Source organism: Kogia breviceps, chromosome 9 (genome assembly GCF_026419965.1).
Source record: "Kogia breviceps isolate mKogBre1 chromosome 9, mKogBre1 haplotype 1, whole genome shotgun sequence".
In the NCBI taxonomy this organism is placed as follows: domain Eukaryota; kingdom Metazoa; phylum Chordata; class Mammalia; order Artiodactyla; family Physeteridae; genus Kogia; species Kogia breviceps.
The window spans coordinates 23,657,216-23,671,713 of NC_081318.1; the positions used below are offsets into that span (position 1 = coordinate 23,657,216).

The 14,498-nt window shown below is 46.1% G+C and overlaps 1 protein-coding gene across 1 annotated transcript; it reads right to left on the reverse strand.

The window, feature by feature from the left end:
- Positions 1 to 1,034: 1,034 nt before the first annotated feature.
- GARIN1A (golgi associated RAB2 interactor 1A) lies at positions 1,035 to 12,294 on the reverse strand. Its single transcript, XM_067042248.1, is given in 6 exon segments — positions 1,035 to 1,233; positions 5,941 to 6,020; positions 6,022 to 6,063; positions 7,619 to 7,865; positions 9,022 to 9,206; positions 12,142 to 12,294. Coding segments are annotated over 6 exon segments (906 nt in total).
- Positions 12,295 to 14,498: the final 2,204 nt, after the last annotated feature.

The following is a 14,498-nucleotide window of genomic DNA, read 5'->3' on the forward strand; positions in this document are numbered from 1 at the left end:
CACAAGGGGAGGGCAGTCATGTTCTTTCTCCTTCCATCACTGTATTACCCACGTGTGAACTATAGGGAAGCAGGTCCTCCAGACTTGATTTGCAGACCAGGTGGCTCAAACATCATGTCAACCTAAATGGCTTTCCTGTGTCTCCAAAACAGGGCTCAGTATCTCTCCCATATGCTCCCTAAAGGCAAGTATCATGTCCATCTGTCTTGTTCTCTCTAATATACCCAGCAACGAGTGCAGTGTCTGGCACCTAGCAGGAGCTTGATAAATGCCTACTGAATGTTGTGGTAGTATTCCTCAAGTCAGTATTCCCCATTTGTCCAGAGGTTGGTCAAGGGTCCTGTTCTATCCCTGATATACACACTGTGTCTTCCACTTGGGCTTTGTTAGGTCCTGGTTAGGAAGTGTCAATCAATTAGGACTTCCAGTGATGGGTGGTCACCATCTTCCTTGACAGAAGCCCCATCTTCATTAGCAACCAAAGTTTGCATGGCCAGGATGACCTTTCATAGCTTTACCTTAACACAGGGAACGGGGCAGGAAGACTCACATTCTTGTTTGAGGTAAGTGGGGCAACACAAAAACATCTCCTAGTTGACTGCCGTCATTCTCAGGATTCTTTCACTTTGGGCTTGTAGCAGCCCTGTCTCTGTTTCCCCCATCCCTTTGTAAGAGGAAGTTGGATTTCTCCCCTGGTCCTTTCCTCCGGACTGGCTTTCTTGGCTTTGCTTGGCTGTTTGGGGGTTTCAACTGAGCTAACAGAATGTTTTTTCCATTTATTTCTCAAGGAGTGAGCTATTGCTCCTAATTAGTCCTTCTCCAGCCCCTCCCCACCTCCACCCCCCATAGCACAACCTATAACAATTAGGGACTCACTTGGAGGTTTATTGGTGGAAGTACCGAAGCACCTTGTTATAAACACCATCTTACCTCTCCCATGGTCATCTGGGCCACAATAGGAAGAGAGCATGATAGAAGGTTGTAGCAAGTGGACTGAATGAAGCCTGGGAAGATGACCCTGTTTTGCCTAGGTGTTAGGGTCCCACGAAGTTCTCTCCTAGGGAACTGGCTACAGGAGCCTGCAGGAAGTGCTCCTTTGGATTCTCTTGTTCCCAGAAACTGTAGCTCAAGGTGGCTCTCATGGGTATATTCGAATTGACAGGTGATGTCACTGTAGAGGGTGTCTTGTCGTAGCAGTTGAAATTGTCTATTTCAGTGGTGGTATTGGTGTTTCTGGAGTAGTCCAGGATATTGGGGTCACTGAAAGCAATAGAAGAAAAAGAAAGCATTGTTAAGAATCTAATTTTAAAACTTTTAAAATTACGTCTTTTCCAGCATGAGTGCCTTGAACCTAGATCTAAATATGGAAATGATGGGCAGTGACAACACGTATTTAATGGCATGAAGTACCTACAAGCAACCTGAGCAGAGAAAGCCAAGCGGGAGGGAGGCTGGAGCGAAGGCATCTCTGCTGAAGTGGAACAGATACCCCTCCAAATCTTAAGCCTTGCTTTTATGTGTTGAGAATGTAACATGTTATGAGTCAAAGGCAGGACCTGAACCCACTGGGATCTGCCTGATGCCCACTATAGCCTGCCAGGTATCAGCATAAGTGCAAAGAAAACCTCAGACAGCTCTCCAAAACAATAACAACTGAAAAAAAACCATCACAACCACTTGTGTGTCTAGATAAACACACACTGGGCTAAAATTTTTTTAAATTTTGATTTTAAGTGAAATACATGCTTATTTTAAATGAAAAAAACAACCTATAAAAAAGCACCCAGAAGAAAATAAAAATCACTCACACTTACTATTCAGAGATAAGTACAGTGAGGTTTTTTTTCCAATGAAATTAATTTTAGGGTTATTTAGCCAGAGACTGGCAATATGGCCTAATAATCTAAAAATGTCTTTGCCACAAAACACCTAGAAATGCTGGATAAAATATAATCTACACAATTTTAAATGCATTGTTAAACTCACAAAAAGTAAAGTAAAAATCCCAGGGACCAAAATTAAAGATCAATGAAGTATGAGCTAAAGTGGGGCTGCCTGAGGGACTCGACAGTCTTGGTGACCCAGGCCTTGGGTTTTTATGGCCACGTGACACAGGAGATAAAGTCTTGGGCCTGAGCTAGGTATGGCATTAACTGAGGTATTTACATAAGTCCAGGACTTTCAAAGCCACCGTCTTGGCAAAAAGGGACACCAGAAGGAAATCCATCCAGTGCCACAAGCTCATCTATATCAACTTGGATTCTGGGTCAAAACAAAAGTCTCTGCTGAAAATTCTTATCTTTGGGACTGTCCCAATACTGGTGAGGTCTGAAATGATATATGGTACAAGAACTTCCAAGCTGAGAAACCAATATAAAAACTTTTGGACTTACCTGGTGGCGCAGTGCTTAAGAATCCGTCTGCCAATGCAGGGCACACGGGTTCGAGCCCTGGTCTGGGAAGATCCCACATGCCGCGAAGCAACTAAGCCCGTGCGCCACAACTACTGAGCCTGCGCTCTAGAGCCCACGAACCACAACTACTGAGCCCACGCACCACAACTACTGAGCCTGCGCTCTAGAGCCCACAAGCCACAACTACCGAGCCCGTGTGCCACAACTACTGAAGGCCGCATGCCTAGAGCCCGTGCTCGGCAACAAGAGAAGCCACTGCAATGAGAAGTACGCGCACTGCAGTGAAGAGTAACTCCTACTCTCCACAACTAGAGAAACCTGTGCATAGCAACGAAGACCCAATACAGCTAAAAATAAATAAATAAATAAAATTTACATTAAAAAAATTTTTTTTTTCTCCTGAGCCAGTAATATCTCTGATGTGGAATCAAACTTACAATGGCTCTTTGGGGTTAATCCCTGCCCCTCCAATTTAGGCCAACATGAGTCACACAGATAAAGGCCTGTTTGAGAAAAGCTCAGATAAAATATTACAGCTACAGACAGCTCCAAGGCCCACAGGGTATCAGTATCTGTGTGAGAGGAAGCAGAGAGAAGCAACAGGGCATCTGATGTACCTGTAAACAGGAGAGCTCCTACATCTCCCGCAGCTTCCCAGTGGAAAGTGCAGCCAGCCAATTTGGTGCAGTCTGTGGTACAGTCTGAAGAGGCTGGTGAAGTATGTGCCTTAAGAACTCTCAAAACCACCAGAACACTCTCCCTTGCAGGACGTGTCCTCAAACAAGGAAAAACCACTGGAAATGGAATCCAAATTGAGTAGGACAGGAACAATAAAAGCAAAGGAAAGAGAGAGGTCAGGGAAAGATAAGAGAGAGGAACACAGCCCTGGAATCCTAAAAAATACAAGGCCATAAACACTTCACAAAAATGACACAAGAGGGAGCTCTGGAGCCCAAACCAGAAAGCTGCCTTGACCAGCCCCTCACCTGCAAAGGTTCAAGAAAAACGTTCACATCAGAAATCATAATCCGAGGCAACACAAAATTATATAAGTAAGAAAGAGGTTGGGACTTCCCCAGCGGTCCAGTGGTTAAGACTCTGCCTGCCAATGCAGCAGGGTGCGGGTTCGATCCCTGGTTGGGAACTAAGATCCTGCATGCTGCCCAAGGCAACCAAAAATTAAAAAAAAGAAAAGAGGCTATGAAGCATCATAAATCCTTACAAAAAATGAATGCACACTAAAAAGATGTGCTTGCAAAACAAATGAAAAGTGCAACCCAGCATTTCAAAATGAGCTAAAAGTTAAGACAATGACAGAACATATGAAAGAACAACTAAGTCAGAATTTAAAAGATTTATAGGAATTCCCTGGCGGTCCAGTGTTTAGGACTCTGTGCTGTCACTGCCGAGGGCCGGGTTCAATCCCTGGTTGGGGAACTAAGATCCCACAAGCTGCGTGGTGCAGCCTAAAAAATAAAAATAAAAAAAATAAAAATAAAAGATTTATAAATGCGGTGATAAAACTGAGAAAAGAATTAGACATTTCTAAAGAAATAAAAATTACTTCCAGGGCTTCCCTGGTGGCACAGTGGTTGAGAGTCCACCTGCCGATGCAGGGGACGCGGGTTCGTGCCCCGGTCCGGGAAGATCCCACATGCCGTGGAGCGGCTGGGCCCGTGAGCCATGGCCGCTGAGCCTGCGCGTCCGGAGCCTGTGCTCCGCAACGGGAGGGGCCACAGCAGTGAGAGGCCCGCGTACCGCAAAACACAAACAAACAAACAAACAAACAAAAATTACTTCCAAAATGAAACCTAAAGCCAGAAAGAACAAACAATCAAAGCAGATAATGCCTTAGGAGAAACAGAAGGGTAAAAGCAGGAGAGTTTCAAGAATAAAAAAGAGAAAGTGGCAGGTAATTAGATACGCAAAGATGATCCAACATACAAATAGTAAGAGTACCCAAAGAGGAAAATTTTATATTACAATTCAAGAATACTATCTTGAAGTTGAAAAAAAAAAAAAAAAAGACTGGAAAGTACATATAAAGGCGCACCATGACCTGGGAGAACTGACCCATTATCACCACAGCTGGGACCCTGCCCCAGAGCAAGGCTATGAAAGCATTGAGAGAGAGGATGTGTGGAGAGTCCTTTGTATAGAGCTTCTCCTTCGTTCCCCTCCAGCTGAACAACAGAGGCTTCCTGGGAACACCCAGAGACCTTGAGCAGTGGCCCCTGGGGTCTGGGAGACCCAGTAGGTGGCGGGGCACCCCTCCCACCCAGGAAACGTGGAGGGTGGCAGAACCTGGAGAGCAGGTTTCTTTGATGACAGAGTGAAGAGGAGTTGCTTCTGTGTCCAGGAGGCACAGTCCTCTCTCCAGTAGCCGGTCAAAGTCTGAGAGGACATTTCCTGAGGACAAGATGTCAACTGTACCGGACAGAAAGAGCCCGCCTGGAGCCACTGTAGACCCTACCCGCAAGGACTCCCTTAAAGGTGAAGGGACTCTGACAGCTAGTGCCTGAGTGCATGGACACCTGCAGAGCCAGGGCCTGAGCGGGGGCCTTGCATTGGGGTGAGGACTTCAAGGAACCCAAGAAAGCTCCTAAGAGAAAAAGCCAGCTTTAAAATCAGGAAACAGAAGGAGAGGAGTGACAGTCCAGTACCCACATGAAGAGCCATCTTAATATGAGGCCAAGCTGACTGAAGGGGGGTGATGTGATCACTTTAGAGTTTTGATAATTTTCAGGCACTGGATGTTTTAACTTCAGAACTGAGGCTGCTTTTGCAGTTTAAAGGGACCAAAGAACTCTTTTTTTATATTCTAAGAGGGAGCCCATATATGCTATGGGGCCCGCCCAGGGACCAGCTTTTATCCGGGGGCAAGAAGACAACTTCTCCCGCTAAAAAAATTATACAGGAAAGGAAAAAATTTTGCATTTTGATGATACCCTACAAGTTGTACTTCTTCAATGTATCAATTGAACAATCTTGCTTTGGTTTTCTATCTCTTGTTACAGAAAGAATCTAACACAATGACTTAGATTAGTAAAACTTTGGAGCCGGCAGTGGTCACCCATGTGGGTTAATGTCTATTCTGTCCATTTTACAGAATAGACAAGTGAGGCACGGAGGCCTTGGGATTGTCTTACCCAAGGGACCCTTGCGAGTTGGGACTGGAGATAGTCAATATATAACTCCATGAGCCTGCTTTATTGCCCTTCTTTGAATTAATTTATTCATCCCTCACTCCTTTTACTGAACACCTTCCATATGAAAACACTGGGGTTTACCTAGGGACTATTCAGATCCATCAACCACTGACCCTGTTCCCAAGGACAGGCTTATAATAAAATTAAGGGGACACGTCACATGCAAAGGTCTAAAGTGAAGAGAAGGAACTGAGATGGGTAGGCAGAGGGTGTCACTCACTGCCGCCCTGCCCACGCCCCCCGACCCCGACCCCTCCCCACGCCATGGCTCTGTGCTGTGGGAAGGGATGCCGGCACTGCCTGCACAGAGGACCCACCTGTCTGCTGTGAGCTGGGACCTTCCTGAGAGATTCGAGAAACAGTCACTGGTCTGCTCGGCTGCCAAGAGCTTTCATGGAGCTTTCACTGGACTGGCAGGATGACAGGAGGCTGTTTCCAGACTGGATGGAGAAATGTGCAGTCAGATGGCCAGGTCTGCTCCCTGATAGCCCTTGGCTTCCTTGGGCCATAACCTTGAAGGAACTCACTTGTGTCTGCCAGCCTAGTCCTGGGAACCTGCTCCTTCAACATCAAGGCCTCGAATCATGAGACCAAAAATGGGGCCCTAGCAGGATCACCTCCTCTCCCTGATGGGCTGCTGTGGCTCTCTGCCCAGAGCACAGGCTCTGAACCTTGTGAACCAGAGCAGCAGAGCTGACTTTCGAAGTCAGAGATAGAGTGCCTAAAGTATGCCACTTACACAAGACGAGGAAAGTGTTTCCATCCTGAAATCTGAAGGTTTAAGGCTATCCAATCTATCAAGCTTTTCCTTCCTGACCTTCTACCCTAAGCAAGTACTGGGAAAGCCTTCTATGGGTCAAAAGAAAAGAAATCCTTAAATAAACAAAAAGGGAAAAGCAAATCCTTAGGGGAAATACTTGCAAAAACTTGAGATTAAACGCTTAAAAATCCTGATATATAAAAAGCTCTGGTTTACAAATCGATTTAGAAAAATGCAAAGCTGCCAATAGAAAAATGGCCAAAGAACACAAGAGCCAATGCAAAAAAAAAAAAAGGTCAGTGTTCAAATTCATTGAAAAATCAGAGAATCCACTTTTTTTCAGCCTATCATACTAGAAAATTAAAATTTATACTTCTCAATTGTGATAAGGATACAGTGACACAGTCACTCATATTATTGGAGAGAGTATAATTTGGTATGAACTTTCTGGAAATAATCTGGCAGTATGTATCAAGAGCCTTAAAAATGTCTGTACCCTTTGAATTCTGCTTCTAAAAATCAATTCTGAGAAAACAATCAGAAATGTGGACAATACATAAATGCTTGTTGTAGCATCAGTTACAATAATGAAAAGTCAGAAACAACTCTGAATGTTAAACAACTCTGAATGAAACAACTCTGAATGAATGATATTAGGAGAATGGTGAAGTAAATTTTAACCCATTCATACAACTGAATAGCATGAAATTACCAAAATGATGTATATAAAGGGCTTCTAAAAGAAATGGGAAAATGCTTATGATATAATATAAATTGGGAAAAAAAGCAACATTCAGAAATGTATATATATCTAATGTCCTCAAATACATAAATTAAAAATTAAGATGAAAGAATAGAAGGAAATATGCCAAAATGTTCCAAGTGATTGCTTGGGGCTGGAGAGAAGTGGGGCTGATTTTTCTGTAATTTTCTGATTTTCTTCAGTGAGCATTATTCCTTTATAACACTGAAAAAAAAAAACCCAGTGAAAAACAGCAAACAATTTTTAAGTGAGTGAAGTACTTTATAGATCCCTTTTTGGAAAACAAAATTAATTTACTTTTTATGTCTGTAGACCTCAATTTGGTGTGTGCATATCATTGACCCTTGAAAAAGAAGTCTGTTCATCCCCACACAACACTAGACTGTAACGCCCATCAATTCTCGGGAGGTGATATGTTTCTGATTCCCAGCTGACCCTACGGATCTCTTGGCGGGATCTTGGTGAAACTTACTGTTTCGGTGGAGCTGCAGGGCAACTTGGGCACCAGGCAGTGACAGAATTGGATTCTCGGGTCTTTTGTGGTGATAGACAGACCTCTCCGCAGAATTTTCACCAAGCGGATCCAGAATTGAAACACAGCCTCTGGGTGTTTTTCGTGGAGTCTCAGGTAGTAGATCTTTTCAGTCACTGTCCTAACCCTCAGGATACGTTGGAGCTGGTCGCAGATTCGTAGCTCCACGTACCTCAGTGGGAGAATCCTGGACACAATCAGGAAATTCCCATGGCAGAGGCATCAGTGATTTTAATCAACCAAGCTGGTGCCTTCCTAGAGCTTGGGTCAACCTCACTAGGTGCTCACCTCTGCTCGAGGGACACCCAAGGGAGAAAGCTCGTGGTCTGAGAGTGGGAATGATCACTAAGACCGACTCTTCTCTGATTTCCAGGGCCTTAGTTATTACTAGTTATTAAAGAATCTGCCCACACCAATAACAATGGCTGAGAGTCGATGTATAATATCTCGATTAGTCCTCACAACAACCCTTTGATGAAGGAAAGATAAGTAGTATTAATTCCATTTTACAGAATTTGAAACTGTGGCTCAGAGAAGCTAAGTGATTTACCCAAGTTTAGATCTTCTTAAGTAGGAAATGGAACTAAGGTTTTCTGGCTCTATTTTCAGGTCTCCTCCTCCCTAGATCCTGATTAACTGTGCTGAAAGATTAAGAAAATGGACGGAGGTCTCCTATACATCCAGTATTTTTTTTCAGTCTCAACATCTCATAATCCTATTTGACTATCATACCGCTCACCTTTTTTTTTTTTTTTTTGCGGTACACGGGCCTCTCACTGCTGTGGCCTCTCCCGTTGCGGAGCACAGGCTCCAGACGCGCAGGCTCAGCGGCCATGGCTCACGGGCCCAGCCGCTCCGCGGCACGTGGGATCCTCCTGGACCGGGGCACGAACCCGCGTCCCCCGCATCGGCAGGCAGACTCTCAACCACTGCGCCACCAGGGAAGCCCTCACCTTTCTTTTTGAAAACCTCTAAGTCGATATTGACCAAAAAAAATAAGCAAAAGGAAGCCTAGATTCTCAAAAACTAGGCTGAGACAGGGACTGGTGCTCTACCACAGCACCAAGCACAGTGCTTGGTACACATAGACTCTAAGTAAATACTTGTTAAATGAATGAATGAAGTCTATATAGTTCATCAGCTAAAGAACACTGTCCTTTCTTCTCAGCTAAAGTCCAGCAAAAACTATCACAACATTGTAAAGCAATTTTACTCCAATTAAAAAAAGAAAATTATGTTGCTAAAAAAACACAAAGGCAACAAAATAAAAAAATAAATAAGTAAAGTCCAGCTGCAAAACAATGCAGTCATTCATCCGGCCCCTCCCTCAAGCCTTTCTTTACCTGCTGAGGGTGATGACTGGGGCACTACCAGGTGTGCTCCAGGTGGAAAACTGACCCTGGGGCCAGGTGACATCCGCCATCAGGAGGACGTTGGGGAGTGGCAAGGAGGGCACCGAGGAGGTCACCCCGAGGATCACAGTGGTAGACCCTTCACAGACATCCATCCAGTTCCCGGGCTTAGTGACCTAGAAATCAGCCCCAGGTACATGGGTCAGAGAGAAGCAGAAGACAGGGGTGGAAGGTTACAGATGCTAGAAAACGGCTCTTCAACTTGGCGACAGGCTTAGAGTACCTGTGCTTCTTGCAGGTGTGTGGCACACTGGACTGGGTCATGACCTGAATCTATCCTTCCTGTGGGTCTCCCCAGAGAGACTTAAGTTCATTGGCAACTGGAACGCTGTGCTGCCCTTCTTCATGTCCTTTGCATTACTAATTTTAAAAGAATGCACTAGTACGAAACCAGCACAGGTTTCTTTCTTCCTTTCTTCCTTCCTTCCTTCCTTTTTCTTTCTCTCTTCCGTCCTTTCTCTTTTTCCTTCCTTCCTTCCTTCCTTCCTTCCTTCCATCTCTCTCTCTCTCTCTTTCTTCATTCATTCATTTATTTATTGGCTGTGTTGGGTCCCCGTTGCTGCATGCGGGCTCTTGTCTAGTTACGGCGAGCGGGGGCTACTCTTCGTTGCGGTGCGAGGGCTTCTCACTGCGGTGGCTTCTCTTGTTACGGAGCACGGGCTCTAGGCGCGCGGGTTTCAGTAGTTGTGGCTTGTGGGCTCCAGAGCGCAGGCTCTACAGTTGTGGAGCACAGGCCCAGTTGCTCCGGGGCATGGGGGATCTTTCCGGAGAAGAGATCGAAACCGTGTTCCCTGCATTGGCAGGCAGACTCCTACCCACTGCGCCACCGGGAAAGCCCCAGCACAGGTTTCTAATGGTCTGGAAGGGAGATTGTGAGAAGAAAGTTCCAGAAGGGGAGGAGAGTGAGGAAAGAGCTGTTGAACGGAGAAGACCCAGGCAGCCCAACTTGAGGGAGGTTTGGGGAGCTTCCCCCAAGATGAGGGAGTGCCGGGCTTGTTGCTGGGTCTTGAGTGTAATAAGGACCTGTTCTCTTGCAGCACTCGGGGCTGTGGCCGGACAGGGAGATGGATGCCTGGCACTGGGGCAGAGTGTCTCAGCTAAGACACCCCTACCTCACTCTCCAGGGCGGGCAGAGGAGCACCAGGTCTGTGGCCTCTAAGGAACCACAGGGACCAGGGTAAGGAACATCTGAGGAGTGACCCCTACGTTCCCAAGACCAGAGGGCCTTCTCCCAATATCCTAGGCTTTGTAAGACCGTCGGGGCCATTCACAGCCCGTGGTGGAACTGGGGACCAGGGGAAAGCCCCAGGAATGACTGAAATGTTAGTTCCCACAAGCCTGAGTAGATGGTGCCCCAAGAAAAGTGAATTTTGATTTCTGAAAAAAAAAAAAAAAGTAACATTTCTTGGATCCCATGTTGTGGAATGAAATTCATATGTGCCACAAAACACAGAGGGCCACACACACGGAGAGTAATAAATAAATGCTCGCGGGTGATGTTTCTTGGCGGTGACGATAGTGATGGTGATGCTGAGGAGAGGGAAGCGAGGGAGCAGCCTAGCTACGTGGGCTGGATCAGTTCAAGGCAGCTTTTAGCTCTGCCGTGGGCCAGCTTCAGCAGGCAGTCTTGCCCCCTCCCTGGCACAGTCTGAGTCTCTTGCTGCCTGAGTCACCTAGCGTCCATCCAGAGAATGTAAACAGTTTTAATACTAGGCCAAAGAGAACATCTTAGGAGAGTAAACCTGCCACCATAATCTCACACCCAAGGACATGACTAGAATTTGAGATCTTGAGTCTGGATTTCCCACGATACTGCTTATTCTCCTCTGAGTGTGTGTTAGGCGTAAGCACGCCCCCCCCGCTCCGTAACGCCCGCCATGCTGCCAGCTGACCGCCCAGCTATGCAGCTCCCTGGGGCAGCGCAGGGACCAGGGAGCACCCACAGCCATGAACCTTTGGGGGGCCTCGTCAGAGAGTAGCTCGCTGCTCTGTGAAGGGGTCTCCAAATTAAGCCCAACACCCACCTCCAATTGTCTGCACCCTCCCTCCTGTGACTCCTTGTCACTCTTCAACTCCACCGCATGGATTCCTGACTGCAGACCCTCCCGTGCGTTCCAGCCTCCTGCCTTCACCCAGGAGCTTGAAGTCCCTCTCTGCCTGGAAGGTCCTTCCCCTGCTCTTCTACGAAAGTCTCAGCAAGACCTCAGAGAATGGCTTACGACCCCGTCTTCTGGGAAGCCTTCCACAACTGCCCAGGTTGAAGGAGGGCTCTGCTCATGCTTTGGGGTTCAGCTAGTCCAAACCCTCTGACACAGAGCTTTCTTAACAGCTACCATTTTATACTATGTCCTTTAAACCTACAAATTCACAAGCTTCGTGTCCAGGGACACTATCTGATCTCCCTTTGCATCTCCTGCCTCTCACACAGCTTGCTGACTGGTGATGCCATACCTGCAACGGAGCACAGGTGGTCACCAGCCAGACCACTGGAGGGAAGGGGGTAGCACCTTGGTGAGATGTCACACGGATTGAAATGACCGCCCCGCACTCCTGGTGTCTCCATGCTTCCCAGGCCACAAACACTCACTTCCATAGATCATATTACTACTCTTCTGGGGGATGGTAGAATCCGGGCAAGGCTAATTTATCCAGGGACCTTGGTCTCATGCAAGGGTATTTGTATAATCATATCCCAGAAAGAAGGTTGGGTTTCAGAGCAGGGATTCCTAGAGCTGCCTTCATCCCCTCTAATCAGTCAGTGTGGACTAGTGGCCCCAGGAGGGTGCCTATGAACCCTGCCTGTAGAGTGGGTTCTGCTGTCTCCTTCTGCAGGTGTTAACTATTTCCCGAAAGCATCTGACCTGCAGGGGGTCCCGTGATGCTGTAGGCACAAACTGAGGTGAACGTGGGACCCAGGCCCTCTCGTTTCTCTGGCTCTCCTGGCTTCTTCCTCCTCCCCAGGGCTTTCAAAGTCCTCGGCATTTTTGGACCAATCCCCGGGAACAGGTTTGTAAAGGGAAGGAGAACTGGCCCTGAGCTGCACAAGGGTACCTGGATAAAGTTGCTTTCAAACACCACCGAGTCAGAGAACAAGCTGAATTCTGGAGAATGAATCAGTTGACAAAGGAGGCCATCTTCCACCCCAAGTTCCACTCCAGGGCCTGGTTCCCTGACCTCAGGTGGGAGGCTCCTAATTTTACTCATTGGTCCTTGGGAAGGATGGGCTGGGGAACATCCCTGGGGCTCCACTCAGACCCAGCCCAACTCCACGGTGTTGGTGTGACCACCACTCCCCCACCTCCACAGCTGCACCTCCCCTCCTGCCTTACCGGCTGTCCCCCAGGCTGGGAAGGGCCTGTCGGCTCACAATGGCAGGAATGACATCAGGGAATGCGACGGGTAACAACAGGAAAGGGAAAAAAAAAGAAGAGGCAAGGAAGGACTGGGGGTGAGCAGGGTGTTTTTCTCCCCTTTCCTACTCACTACAAGCTAGCAATCATGGAGCCTGCTCCATTTTTCGGTCAATCTCCCCACACACATGAGGAAAACAAACTCTCCCAAGGTTATGGCCAGACCGCGAGCTGCCACAGCAGCAAGGGAGGCCATCGGGAAACCCACAGCCTTCAATCCTCGCCACTCAGGGAGAAGGCGCTCACAAACATTTTCTCTGTGAATGTGACCTGTTCGCCCGATGTCAGGCCCTCACTGGGCCGGGAGAGCTCAGGATGGGGCCCGCAGTTCAGCCCAGTCTTCCCTCCCCCATCTCATGGGATAATTTTCTTCCCCCCCCCCTTTTTTTTTAACACCAGGCTATTAACAAACCAAAGAGGTTTATTTATTTGGAGAGGAAGTGTGATACAGTGTATGCTGGAGCATCACAGAGAAGACCATGAGAACCAACTGTTAAATCTCCAGGAATTTTAATGAGTCAGTTATTAAACACAGCCATTATTAAAAATTTAATAATATAAACTTACAATTAAATAAGTTATATAAAAAACAAGGTAATAAATGCTCAAACTCATCACTTCTTAATTATTTTACTATATTTCATGTCTCTCTATTCCCTTGAGGTTATCTGCATCTATCATATCTACATGGTAGAAATGATACATAATGTTGTACTACCACTGCCTCTCTCTTCTCAGTGTGTATAGAAAATTCATGGTGGTCACTGTCTTGAGACCAGCCATGCTGGAAGTTACTTACACCATGGAAATCAGCCAATGCTACAAATTTGGCCTCGATTTATTGTTGTTTTGATTGTCTAAAGTGATAGAGAAAATGCCAATGACGCCGATTAAAAGTGTGTCTGTAGCTGTTATATTGTGGGCAACAAACAAACAAACAAAAGAAATCTGAGGAAATGATCTTCCAGTATTTGAAAGGTATTATCTACATTAGTAAAGAAGTTGCTTGTCTTTAACATTAACAGATCAATTCCAACATGCAACTTTATTTCACATTCCCCTTATTCATTAATGTAAGTGGAAAAATCAGCCAACATTCATGTCAGAACTACACTGGCTTCTCAGTTACATAGGTTGGCTAGGAATACAAAGTTTGACAAAAATCCATGAAAGCTTTCTATGAAAATCAATTGACTATCTGAAAATTACAATAAAGAGTATTGTATATTCTATTGTTAGTTGTAAATTGTGTGCTATGTATAAAGTAAATTTTATTAAGTAAAATTTTGTAAAGTAAAATTTACTAAGAAAAAAAACATGTATACTGGACTTCCCTGGTGGTGCAGTGGTTGAGAATCCGCCTGTCAATTCAGGGGACACGGGTTCGATCCCTGGTCCGGGAAGATTCCACATGCCACAGAGCAACTAAGTCCATGCACCACAACTACTGAGCCTGCACTCTAGAGCTCGTGAGTCACAACTGCTGAGCCCACACACCACAACTACTGAAGCCCACGCACTCTGGAGCCCGTGCTCCACAACAAGAGAAGCCACCGCAATGAGAAGCCCGTGCGCTGCAATGAAGAGTAGCCCCCACTTGCTGCAACTAGAGAAAGCCCGCGTGCATCAACAAAGACCCAACACAGCCAAAAAATAATAAATAAATAAAAATAAAATTTAAAATAATAATAAATAAATAAAAGTCAAAGTTTTTTCTAAGTCAGTTTTAGTAATTTCTACGTCATGCCATTTGTATAGCACATCTAAGTTGCCAAATTTATTGGCATTAAGTTGTTAAAACTATATCCTTATTATACTTTTAAAATCCCCAAGCTCTGTAGTGATGTCTCCTCTTTTCTGGATTGGCTTAGTTGCTTAGTTGCTCTGCAGCATGTGGGATCTTCCCGGAACAGGGCTCGAACCCGTGTCCCCTGCATTGGCAGGGCGGATTCTTAACCACTGCGCCACCAGAGAAGCTCCTTTGACTGACTTTTAAAA